At 43.2% G+C, this 12853-nt stretch overlaps 1 protein-coding gene across 5 annotated transcripts in view; it reads right to left on the bottom strand.

The window, feature by feature from the left end:
- LOC139365214 (syntaxin-binding protein 4) overlaps window positions 1-12381 on the bottom strand; it is a 146951-nt gene extending 134570 nt beyond the window's left edge. For 3 of the 5 annotated variants that reach the window (XM_071102702.1, XM_071102697.1, XM_071102698.1), the window contains exon 1: window positions 653-937. In XM_071102702.1, the coding sequence (XP_070958803.1) occupies window positions 653-717 (65 nt within the window). In that variant the 5' untranslated portion in view covers window positions 718-937. Of the gene's footprint in view, window positions 1-652; window positions 938-12258 lie in introns of those variants that run through there. The other 2 variants (XM_071102703.1, XM_071102704.1) reach the window with 2 other exon arrangements.
- Between the last annotated feature and the right edge of the window lie 472 nt (window positions 12382-12853).

Raw genomic sequence — 12853 nt, 5'->3', positions numbered from 1 at the left:
ACAACTTTGTATAATGTATATCTTTCATGTGTAGCACTTGATGTCTGCACCGTTATAAATCAGTGCCGGACATACAAACCCGCTGACGCACGCAACTCTCCAAATGTCTGTGGCTCAAAACAAGAGTGGGAAGCACAATGAGCAACAACACCTCCCGTGAAAACATTGAAACTGGTTTGTTTAATAATCCCATAACAGTTTCTCAAAGTATCAACACATGCGTGATATCGGTCACAGAATAGTCCCAATCCAAACCAGCCAGAGAACAAGGCTAGAGCCAGACCATGCCCAAAGCGCATGATGACATAGCAAAAGTAAGGAGCCTAGTAGGTGACAGACAAGTTTATGTTTTTGAACAAAGTGACACATGATGAACTCAAACTCTGCGGACATCTCTCTCCAGTCCTCTCTTACCAATAGATAAGCGAGAGTCCATCAAAACGCTCAAACTCTCGTCCTCGTCCTCCTTTCGGCATAACAACAGTAGACTAGTAGCTTAAGTGACAGACAAGCTAATGTTTTTAACTTCATCAACCATAGTAGCCATATATAGGGCGCGGCGTCCAATAGAGCTACCTCAACCCAAACGTGACACATGATGGTGTCACAACACAAACTCTGGAGTTGTCATCTCTCTCGAGTTCTCCCTTACCAGTAAATTAGCGAGAGTCCATCAAAACGCTCGAGTTCTCGTCCTCCTCCTTTCGAAAAGGGCATAGCATCCAAATATTTAGCTCCCGTGACTGCTGGCTCAGTTGTTTTTTCCCCACCACAACAACGATCCCCGGGCCCCGCGGGATAACTTTAACGCTTCACTCCGTCCATCAGTTGACGCGTCGACGTGCTGCGCTGTTCCTTCGCTGAGTGTGGAGATGTGTCAGCGCTGATTCATTCCGCATCAAATCAATGATAACGAGATTGCTGCCTGGCTGCAACAGTAGCTAGCTGAGGGCGGGAAACTCAGCTCAACTAGCGCATTTTCTAATCTGGGGGACACGTGGAGGTTTTATGTTGAGCGAACCCTTCTGTTCAACCATATCAGGGTATTTTCGTCGGCCCCGCACACAAGCGTTATTACTTTTTACTGTTCTCTTTCTTATAATAACTGCCGCGTCTGTTCCTTCTCATGGGAGAGCGTGTTTTCAGTCTCATACAACAGATGCTAGTGGACAGAGAGAGAGAGAGAGAAAGAAAGAGAGAGAGAGAAAAAGAGAGCGAGCGAGCGAGAGAAAGAGAGAGAGACACAGCGAGAAAGAGAAAGAGAGAGAGACACAGCGAGAAAGAGAAAGAGAGAGAGACACAGCGAGAGAGAGAAAGAGAGAGAGACACAGAGAGAGAGAGAGAGAGACAGAGAGAGAGAGACACAGAGAGAGAGAGACACAGAGAGAGAGAGAGACAGAGAGAGAGAGAGACAGAGAGAGAGAGACACAGAGAGAGAGAGAGAGACACAGAGAGAGAGAGAGAGAGAGACACAGAGAGAGAGACAGAGAGAGACAGAGAGAGAGAGAGAGAGACAGAGAGAGAGAGACACAGAGAGAGAGAGAGAGACACAGAGAGAGAGAGAGAGAGAGACACAGAGAGAGAGACAGAGAGAGACAGAGAGAGAGAGAGAGAGAGAGAGGGACACAGAGAGAGAGAGACACAGGGAGTTTGTGGACCAAAGCAAGTCAAGGCAGGCGAAGCTCGTGCGAGGTCTCAACCGCCCCGGGTGCAATGCGCGCTGGCCACGTCTCTCCCATGTTGCTGTAACTATCCACTCGCCAGCAGAGCAGTCAACCTGCCTGGTAAGGTGAAGCTCAAGAATAGCCAGCGGGCCGTGGCAGCCCCGTGCGTAATAAGAGGCCCCATTCTACTCAAAAACAAACGTCATTGTAGTTATATTGTTGGACTATGAGACGATTAGAACAGAGTTTGAATCCCCTCTCATGAGCTAGTCGTTAATTTGCAATTGAGGAGGGCAGGGTGTTTTGATAGGCAGCCTATGGGCCTTGATCATGGGGAGTAGGGCGCCATCTGGGACGCAAATCCTAATTCATTTGCCATTGAGAGGGAAGGAGCCGTGAGATGTCTGACTCTTGCTATTTAACAAAGCATAGTAGTGAGAGAAAGAGGAGCGAATGGATGGGCGAAGTAGGGTTGGACTTATTAGGGTGACCGCATTTAAAATACCCAAATGCGGGACAAATGTATGATTTCGCGGGACCATGTAGTCTACATTATTTATTCGCTGCACCTAACAACCGAATCATTACACAACGTGATTTGTTGACGATATGACATTGGCCTAAGTATCGCCTTGACTCTGCGCAGAATATCAGATCTCAACGATTGGAGAAGGGTTTAACATCTCCAGTACCACATCCTTATGATATATATATATATTGTCAAAAGATAAACGTTACTGCAAACTGAGATCCGTATATAATGATGATAATCTCATGTCTCCAACACTAACAACGGGGGGCTTATTTTGTACAGATGTTGGCAAGTGAAAAAGCTCTCGCTTCACCTCTTTCTCCGCTGCAAAAGAGACACGTTGGAATGCCTGACTGAAATATAGATCAAATCGACCTTTTTTTGTAAATTAGTGGTGTTAGAATACTTTGATAAAATAAAATGTGTGAACATGATTTTTTTGGTTGCGAACCAAGGGCCAAAATGCAGGGCGGTCCCACACAATCCGAGACGTGGTCACCCTAGGTGGACTGGCCTGCCTGGTCCGTTTTTTGGGCCACTGAGCCTGCCTAACTTGTTTGTTGTTGTTTTTTTGTGTAAAATTATAATTATCTGGCTGATAATGGAGTCTTAAGGAACAAAAATGGGCCGGTGTGTTAGAAAAACCAGGGCCGATTTTCGGTCCCAAGCCGCCCCTGGGGATAAAGGTTGAGAAAAGAGGTAACAGAAGGTTTGTGAGGTATAAAAAGCATCCAGCTCAGCTGGTGGCCTGTAGTCTGTTAGTTTTGACCTCGTGCCAGGTCAAGGTCTGGCCTACTTGGACTGGTCTGGTTTGGTCTGGTATACTGCTCTGGCTACCGCTGGGCTTTGGTCTTGTGTCAGAAAAGCATGACAATTCTGCCTGCACTCAACCAACTCAGTTGAGAGACGAGCGCAGTGGCTGGCTCACCGATAGAAGAGGCAATTGCTTCAGTCCTCGCATCATCAAGAGGACTGGTGAGCTGGGCATAATACCAACAAAAAATACTAGTCATATTTATTTTATTAAATATATATAATTTCTCCTCTATATTATTCTGTTAATAGTGTTAATATTGTTTGGTTAGATACTGTTCATAGTACCTTTAATAGCTGTGTTTATGGACATTTACAACTGTTATGTAGCCTCATGCTACCGTGCACTGTATTCAGCCTTATGTAGCATGTAGCCTGATGTAGCCTCATGCTACCGTGCACTGTATTCAGCCTTATGTAGCATGTAGCCTGATGTAGCCTCATGCTACCGTGCACTGTATTCAGCCTAGCATGTAGCCTGATGTAGCCTCATGCTACCGTGCACTGTATTCAGCCTCATGTAGCATGTAGCCTGATGTAGCCTCATGCTACCGTGCACTGTATTCAGCCTTATGTAGCATGTAGCCTGATGTAGCCTCATGCTACCGTGCACTGTATTCAGCCTTATGTAGCATGTAACCTGATGTAGCCTCATGCTACCGTGCACTGTATTCAGCCTTATGTAGCATGTAGCCTGATGTAGCCTCATGCTACCGTGCACTGTATTCAGCCTTATGTAGCATGTAGCCTGATGTAGCCTCGTGCTACCGTGCACTGTATTCAGCCTTATGTAGCATGTAGCCTGATGTAGCCTCATGCTACCGTGCACTGTATTCAGCCTCATGTAGCATGTAGCCTGATGTAGCCTCATGCTACCGTGCACTGTATTCAGCCTTATGTAGCATGTAGCCTGATGTAGCCTCCTGGCAGTTACTATTCCACGTCGTGACCTTGTGCACATGCGCAGACCTTGGTTGCATTACAGTCACGTTTCAGTTCATTTCTATATCATTCATTAGTGTAGATGTGTCATATGCTTACCAGTAACTGGGCCTTTATCCTGTAAGTGAATTTCTCTATGATAGCCTGTGATGTTATATCATGTCATAGCAGTATAGAGTTATGTCATGTCATAGCAGTATAGAGTTATAGCAGTATAGAGTTATACCATGTCATAGCAGTATAGAGTTATAGCAGTACAGAGTTATGTCATGTCACAGCAGTATAGAGTTATACCATGTCATAGGAGTATAGAGTTATGTCATGTCACAGCAGTATAGAGTTATAGCAGTATAGAGTTATATCATGTCATAGCAGTATAGAGTTATGTCATAGCAGTATAGAGTTATATCATGGCATAGCAGTATAGAGTTATGTCATGTCATAGCAGTATAGAGTTATACCATGTCATAGCAGTATAGAGTTATGTCATGTCATAGCAGTATAGAGTTATGTCATGTCATAGCAGTAAAGAGTTATACCATGTCATAGCAGTGTAGAGTTATGTCATGCCACAGCAGTATAGAGTTATATCATGTCATAGCAGTATAGAGTTATGTCATGCCACAGCAGTATAGAGTTATATCATGTCATAGCAGTATAGAGTTATACCATGTGATAGCAGTAAAGAGTTATACCATGCCATAGCAGTATAGAGTTATATCATGACATAGCAGTATAACGTTAGATCATGGCATAGCAGTATAGAGTTATACCATGTGATAGCAGTAAAGAGTTATACCATGCCATAGCAGTATAGAGTTATACCATGGCATAGCAGTATAGAGCTATATCATGTCATAGCAGTAAATGCCAGTACTCTTTACTGTCAGCAAGTCAGTACTCTCAGAGTTGGTTGCTGTGAACCTGTTAGTCAGTACTCTCAGAGTTGGGTGTTGTGAACCTGTTAGTCAGTACTCTCAGAGTTGGGTGTTGTGAACCCGTTAGTCAGTACTCTCAGAGTTGGGTGTCGTAAAACCCGTTAGTCAGTACTCTCAGAGTTGGGTGTTGTGAACCCGTTAGTTAGTCAGTACTCTCAGAGTTGGGTGTTGTGAACCCGTTAGTTAGTCAGTACTCTCAAAGTTGGGTGTTGTGAACCCGTTAGTCAGTCAGTACTCTCAGAGTTGGGTGTTGTGAACCCGTTAGTCAGTACTCTCAGAGTTGGGTGTTGTGAACCCGTTATCTGAATAAACCTCTTCTGAAGACATTTGGACTTGTTGTTGCTGGACAGACCTGTGGTGGCTGAACCTTGTCCACGGGCTCCTACAGCTCTCCACTAGGGCCCCGGTCCACAAGGATCAGCCCTTAGTATTTTTCGATATGTTTTTTCTATAAAACCCAGTAAAAAAAATGTACACACGCAGGCCTAGTTCTCATCTCAGGTCTTCAGAGCTTAGCAGACACATCTTTGAGACTGGTCTGCCTATTTTATCACTGTCCTGTCTGACCTTCACTGTCCCTCTCCTTCCCTAGCAAGTGTCCCATCAGCAGAAACAGACTGGTCGTTGGGCAATTCTGGCAAATGACAGATGGGCTGGTGGGGGGCCTCAAGGGAGAAAACCGGTTTCTGTGTGTGTCCCCCCCCTCCTTCCTAACCAGTGTCCCATCAGGAGTAGTTGTCTCCTAGCTAATGGTCCTGGATGAGTTCAATCAATCACTTCCTAGATCTGTGGTTAGTTAGTTAGTTAGTTAGTTAGTTAGTTAGTTAGTTAGTTAGGGACCATGTTCTACCTTAAAGGTCGATTTACACGAGACGGACCCTACGGTGAAGGACCCTACGGTGAAGGACCCTACGGTGAAGGACCCTACGGTGAAGAACCCTACGGTGAAGGACCCTACGGTGAAGGACCCTACGGTGAAGGACCCTACGGTGAAGGACCCTACAGTGAAGGACCCTACGGTGAAGGACCCTACGGTGAAGGACCCTACGGTGAAGGACCCTACGGTGAAGGAGCCTACAGAGAAGGACCCTACGGTGAAGGAGCACAGTGTCGCAATGTTGTATTTCGTCACAAAGGGGTTTCTCCTTGTAGTACGCTTCCACATTTGAAACACTCTCGTGCCACATGTAAATTGTAGCGTGCCGTATCATTCCACAATGAGAAGACCACATGTAAATTGTAGCGTGCCGTATCATTCCACAATGAGAAGACCACATGTAAATTGTAACGTGCCGTATCATTCCACAATGAGAAGACCACATGTAAATTGTAACGTGCCGTATCATTCCACAATGAGAAGACCACATGTAAATTGTAACGTGCCGTATCATTCCACAATGAGAAGACCACATGTAAATTGTAGCGTGCCGTATCATTCCACAATGAGAAGACCACATGTAAATTGTAGCGTGCCGTATCATTCCACAATGAGAAGACCACATGTAAATTGTAACGTGCCGTATCATTCCACAATGAGAAGACCACATGTAAATTGTAACGTGCCGTATCATTCCACAATGAGAAGACCACATGTAAATTGTAGCGTGCCGTATCATTCCACAATGAGAAGACCACATGTAAATTGTAACGTGCCGTATCATTCCACAATGAGAAGACCACATGTAAATTGTAACGTGCCGTATCATTCCACAATGAGAAGACCACATGTAAATTGTAACGTGCCGTATCATTCCACAATGAGAAGACCACATGTAAATTGTAACGTGCCGTATCATTCCACAATGAGAAGACCACATGTAAATTGTAACGTGCCGTATCATTCCACAATGGGAAGACCACATGTAAATTGTAATGTGCCGTATCATTCCACAATGAGAAGACCACATGTAAATTGTAGCGTGCCGTATCATTCCACAATGAGAAGACCACATGTAAATTGTAACGTGCCGTATCATTCCACAATGAGAAGACCACATGTAAATTGTAACGTGCCGTATCATTCCACAATGAGAAGACCACATGTAAATTGTAACGTGCCGTATCATTCCACAATGAGAAGACCACATGTAAATTGTAACGTGCCGTATCATTCCACAATGAGAAGACCACATGTAAATTGTAACGTGCCGTATCATTCCACAATGGGAAGACCACATGTAAATTGTAATGTGCCGTATCATTCCACAATGGGAAGACAACAACAAGTAAATCTCTGCTATCGCCTCCTTGTGTATGTTGCTATTCGGGGGTCTAGGAACACGGAGGATATTGGGAGATTCTCACTCCCCCGTGATCCGGAAACCGATAAGTGGTCAAGTGGTCAAGTGTCAATTTGTTAGTCAGGCCTCCTTCTAAAGAGTGTCCTCCTCTCCTCGATAACCATCTTTCATCGAAGGCCTTTTCTCAATTAGATTTGCTCACCTCCTGTGTCCTCTCTCCTCCATCCTCTCTCGCCTCCTTTTGAAAAAGGTCAAAGGAAAATGACGAGAGATGACGACGAGAGGGAATGTGAACAAAAATGCACTTGTGTCAAATTAAACTCTCCTTCTCCACTCGACCGTCAGGAAGCAAATGACGTTTACAGGTAGAATCACCAAATAAATGTATAAAGTCATAAAAACAAATTTAGTTGATTATCCAATACATTTTATAGATAGAAAAAATAAATAGCACATTGTTTTTAAATGTTTGCATGATTATCTCATTCTATTTCTGTGGAGGTGGGGGTTTGTCCTCAAATTCCCATTTGAGGAATTCCAGACATTCTATGTTAAACATTCTAACTGATTCTACTGGGAACAGAACACTGAGAATAATGTTCTAGAATCATGTTCTAGGAATTTACCCCTTCCTGGAGGGAAAAGGAAATGTTGGGTGGCATTAGGGTTGCACATTTTGGGGAATATTCAGAAGTGGAAACTTTCTGTGGAAATTAACGGGAATATATGGGAATTAACGGAAATATATGCAAATTCATATTAATATAATTTAAATGTAGATGTTTTTTGCATTGGATATATTTACCATATCATATGGAGACAGAAACATAAACCTTTTACTTTATCATACGTAGACATAATTGCAAATGATTAAATCCTTCCAATAGAAATAAAAAACAACAATTTAGTTACGAATTTAACTTTAATTAAAAATGAGTTGACTCTTCACGTGGGATGATTTCACTGAACAACAATAGAAAGGGAATATTGCATGATCCCCAATGATCCATCACATCTCCCAAAAAGGTTTTCAACATACATCTGTAAAATGATAGTCTAGAAACTAAAGCTTTGGTTGTCTTCCTCTCAGGATTCCATGTCTTCTCCCTGGACCTCCTCAATGTCCACCTCTTGACCATCAGACTCTGAGGCCTCATCTTCACTATCACTTTCCAACCTTGTTGAGGATGGCTCGTTGTCAGGCTCAAAAAGTCTCAAATTGGCCCGGATGGCCACCAACTATTCAACCTTTGTATTGGTCAGCCTGTTGTGTGCTTTGGTGTGTGTGTTCCCAAACAAGGACCAGTTGCGGCTGATGTTAGTGGGATTTGGAGGCTGATGGAGGCAACAGGGGAATATTGCATCTCCATCTCCATCCCAAAGCCCTTGCTTGGAACTAGTTTCCTCTGCTTGGAGCAACAGGGCAGGGCAGTACGGATTTATTCTCTTACATCTGCAAGCAGAGTCTGAACATCAGACAGGATGACATTGTCTCCCTCAATACGTGCAATGGCTACTGCTATAGGTTTCAGGAGTTTCAGGCTGCTTACCACTCTCTCCCAAAATACATCATCCAGGAGGATCCTCTTGATGGGGCCGTCCATATCGGCAGACTGTGATATGGCCATTTCTTGGAGAAACTCCTTCCCCTCCAGGAGACTGTCAAACATGATGACAACACCACCCCAACGGGTGTTGCTGGGCAGCTTCAATGTGGTGCTCTTATTCTTCTCACGTTGCTTGGTGAGGTAGATTGCTGCTATAACTTGATGACCCTTCACATACCAAATCATTTCCTTGGCTCTCATTGTTTTCAGTGCCATGATGTCCTTGAGGAGCAGATCCAATGCATGAGCAGCACAGCCAATGGGTGTGATGTGAGGGAAGGACTCTTCCAACTTTAGACCAAGCCGCCTTCATGTTCGCAGCATTGTCTGTCACCGGTGCCTTCTGTGGTCCAAGGTCATTGATGACTGGCTTCAGCTCATATGCAATGTAGAGACCGGTGCGTATGTTGTCCCTTGGGTCTGTGCTCTTGTAGAATGCTGGTTGAGGGGTGGATATTATGTAGTTAATTATTCCTTGCCCACAAACATTCGACCACCCATCAGAGATGATTGCAATACAGTCTGCTTTCTCTATGATTTTCTTGACCTTCACTTGAACTCTGTTGAACTCTGAATTCAGCAAATGAGTAGATAAAGCATGTCTGGTTGGAGGGGTGTATGCTGGGTGAAGAACATTCAGAAATCTCTTCCAATACACATTGCCTGTGAGCATCAGAGGTGAACCAGTTGCATAAACAGCTCAAGCAAGACATTCATCAGCGTTTCTCTGACTACACCCTCCATTGAGAAAAAAAAGTAGTCATTCCAGGAGGACCATGATCTGTTGCTATCGATAAGGTGTCTGATTCATAATTTTCACCTCGAATAGAAGTAGAGGGACTTTTGTCAGAGGTTGCTTGTTGTCAGCGCTGAGGGAACTTTATGCACTTGGCCAGATGATTCTGCATCTTTGTTGCATTCTTCACATATGATTTGGCACAGTATTTGCAAATGTACACAGCTTTTCCTTCTACATTAGCTACAGTGAAACGTCTCCACACATCAGATAGTGCCCGTGGCATTTTCCTGTAAAGATTAGAAAAAGAAATGTAAAAAAATAATAATACAATTCCATGTACAGATAAATAGTTGAGCAGTTAGATTAAACAACTCCTTTGTAAGATAAATGTTTTAAAATGAAACATGTATGGAAACAGGTGAATTGACACTCCTCAGTTAGCAGGCTCAAGCAAGCTAAAACCCACATGGTAGCAAAAACTAACTAGCAGAAATTTTTAACAAGTTAGAAATTATTTAAACAGACTTTGCTGTAAGCTACTATTTACTAGTTAACAAAAAATCATGTATGTCTTATAAAAATATATTCACCCCACCCAGTATTGTAATCAAAACTTACCAGAAAGCATGTCGTCCGTGGCTCAGACAGTGTAGTAGTGTGGGCTCAATAGCATCTCATTAGTGTACAAGATCTTGAGAATCAGCTGTACATGTGATGGAAGAATCATCTGTACATGTGATGGAAGAATGCACTGTGCATGCAGAGGGTTGAACATCCATTGAATTGGGGATAGTTTAACCAAAATATGCCACAAGACCTACAATTGCCTTATTGCCTTATGTGTTTCCCACAAAAAAAAGGTTCACTGTTATAAACAAAACATTTTTTTGATGAATTTAAGTAAAATTCCCAATATTCCTGGGCTTAACTTTCCATGTAAAATTTCTGGAATTTTTCCGGAAATTTACCCGAAAAGTTTCAGACCCTTTGCAACCCTATGAGGCACAGAGCGTTGTTTTCAGTCATCGTACCATGTAGATCTCCTGTTCTCCTGTAGACATCATCCTTGGTCTTTCTCTGCCTTGGAAGCACCTGGTGGGTGAAATAGAACCAACCGTTCCCAAACTCGTTCCGTTTCCGTTTTGGTGTTTTGCCCTAAGCACTACACAGCTGATTCAAATATTCAAAGATTGATGATGAGTTGGTTATTTGAATCCGCTGTGTAGTGGTAGGGCAAAAAACAAAAAAAAATCTGTACCCCTTAGGGGCCCCAGCCCCAAGTTTGGGAAACCCAATCTTTGAATTGAAAACTATCAAAGCAGTCAACATTTTCTGTGAATTTATGAGAGAGTTTTACTATGATGTAAACCGCTGTGAGGTTACCTCATCTGTTGTGACCCAATTATCTCTCTTCCTACTGAGCACAGACATCTATTCCACGTTGGTTCAAACGTAATTTCATTGAACTGATGTAGAAACAACGTTTATTCAACCATTGTGTCCTCCTCCTGTTCACTACCTACAAATGTTCCGGTCATTTCCTTTCAAATCCATGAAGGAAAGAGGACAGGCTACTTCGGGGAGGAAGGTTATTGGGACACAGCCCTAGCCTCCCAGACTGACAGGAAATCCCCATCAGCCAATAGGATGGGGTCTAATGTAGACATGGTTCTGTCCAGTATGTTGTGCTCTCTAGTGGTCAACACTGATACTGTCTCCTATACAGAGGGTTTACACTGCAGTAGGGGAATGTTGCACTGCTGAGGTAAAACATACGTACTCTACTATATGCCTGCAGCCGTTAGATCCAGGTATGAATGCATTTAGTGTGCAACAAAATTAATAGAAAGGGTCATGCAAATGGAGGAATGTCTGAACGCTGAGTTTGATGTAGAATAAAGACACGATTGATTTTTACCGATGATTAGTTGATCTTGGGTGTAGAAATGGAATTGTGAGGCTAGACCACTGTACTTAAGGAGGAATATCCTTTGCATGCTACAGTGTGTTTGTTCAGGTCACACGCCCCCTTGTGGTGAATAGTGTTTCACTGTCAGTCACTGACACCCACTTGTCAGTCAATTGAACACACTCACACACACACACACACACACACACGCCTCTTAGAATACCTTCCACTACAATAGATCAATCATAGAAGGCTGACAGCAGCTGACAACAGACAACCTTTGAACTCCACTATCACCTCTGCTGAGTCATCACTTACTGTAGAACCCCCAATGTGGAGCAGATAATCAGCACATAGAAACAGAAAACATAGAATATATAGAAACAGAAAACATAGAATATATAGAAACAGAAAACATAGAATATATAGAAACAGAAAACATAGAATATATAGAAACAGAAAACATAGAATGTATAGAAACAGAAAACATAGAATATATAGAAACAGAAAACATAGAATATATAGAAACAGAAAACATAGAATATATAGAAACAGAAAACATAGAATATATAGAAACAGAAAACATAGAATATATAGAAACAGAAAACATTCATATTTATTTCCTACACTGTTACCCAATCACTTGACATTCCAGTCAGACGCAGATCTTGTATCCTACAACCAACGGACTGTCAATCAGCTGTCAGTATTTGTATACATACATTCTATCCATTCCATTTAAATTTCTGCTTCCCAAATGTCACCCTATTTCCTATGTAGTGCACTACTTCTGACCAAAGCTCTATGGGCCCTGGTCAAAAATAGTGCACTTGAATAGGGTGCCATTTGGGACTCCATCTCGTCTCTCACCTACCTGGCACTCCTACAGGGACAGGTGAACACACCTCGTTAAGCGGTGGACTCGTCCTGTAGGGGGGCACACCCACACACCAAGGTTTCAAAGGCAGGAGGTCCTATCCACCTCTATCACTGCTGATCGCCTTTCACATTCACAAGCAGACTGATAAACATGATGACACACACACAGGGACACGGGAAGCAGAAAGGGCTCATGATTAGTAGGTAGATTAGACAGTGATTAGTAGGGGAGAGAGAATGAAAGAGAGAGAGAGACAGAGAGGGAGAGAGAGAGAGACAGAGAATGAAAGAGAGAGAGAGAGAGGGAGAGAGAGAGACAGAGAGGGAGAGAGAGAGAGAGACAGAGAGGGAGAGACAGAGAGGGAGAGAGAGAGAGAGAGAGAGACAGAGAATGAAAGAGAGAGAGAGAAAGAGGGAGGGAGGGAGGGATGTGCATGTATCTGTTTGGGAAAGCAGCCTAATTCTAAGAGAGCAAGAGAGGTGGAGAGAGAGAGAAAGAGAGAGAGAGGCATTTGAATATAGGTAGAGAGAAAAGGAAAGAGAGGGGGGGGCTCATGCTTCTGTTTGGGAAGCATGTCCATCTGTCTTAT

The sequence above is a fragment of the Oncorhynchus clarkii genome, chromosome 13 (assembly GCF_045791955.1).
Source record: "Oncorhynchus clarkii lewisi isolate Uvic-CL-2024 chromosome 13, UVic_Ocla_1.0, whole genome shotgun sequence".
NCBI lineage: Eukaryota > Metazoa > Chordata > Actinopteri > Salmoniformes > Salmonidae > Oncorhynchus > Oncorhynchus clarkii.
Note: the sequence above shows the minus strand (reverse complement) of the source record. Positions and strands in the feature narration are given on the sequence as shown.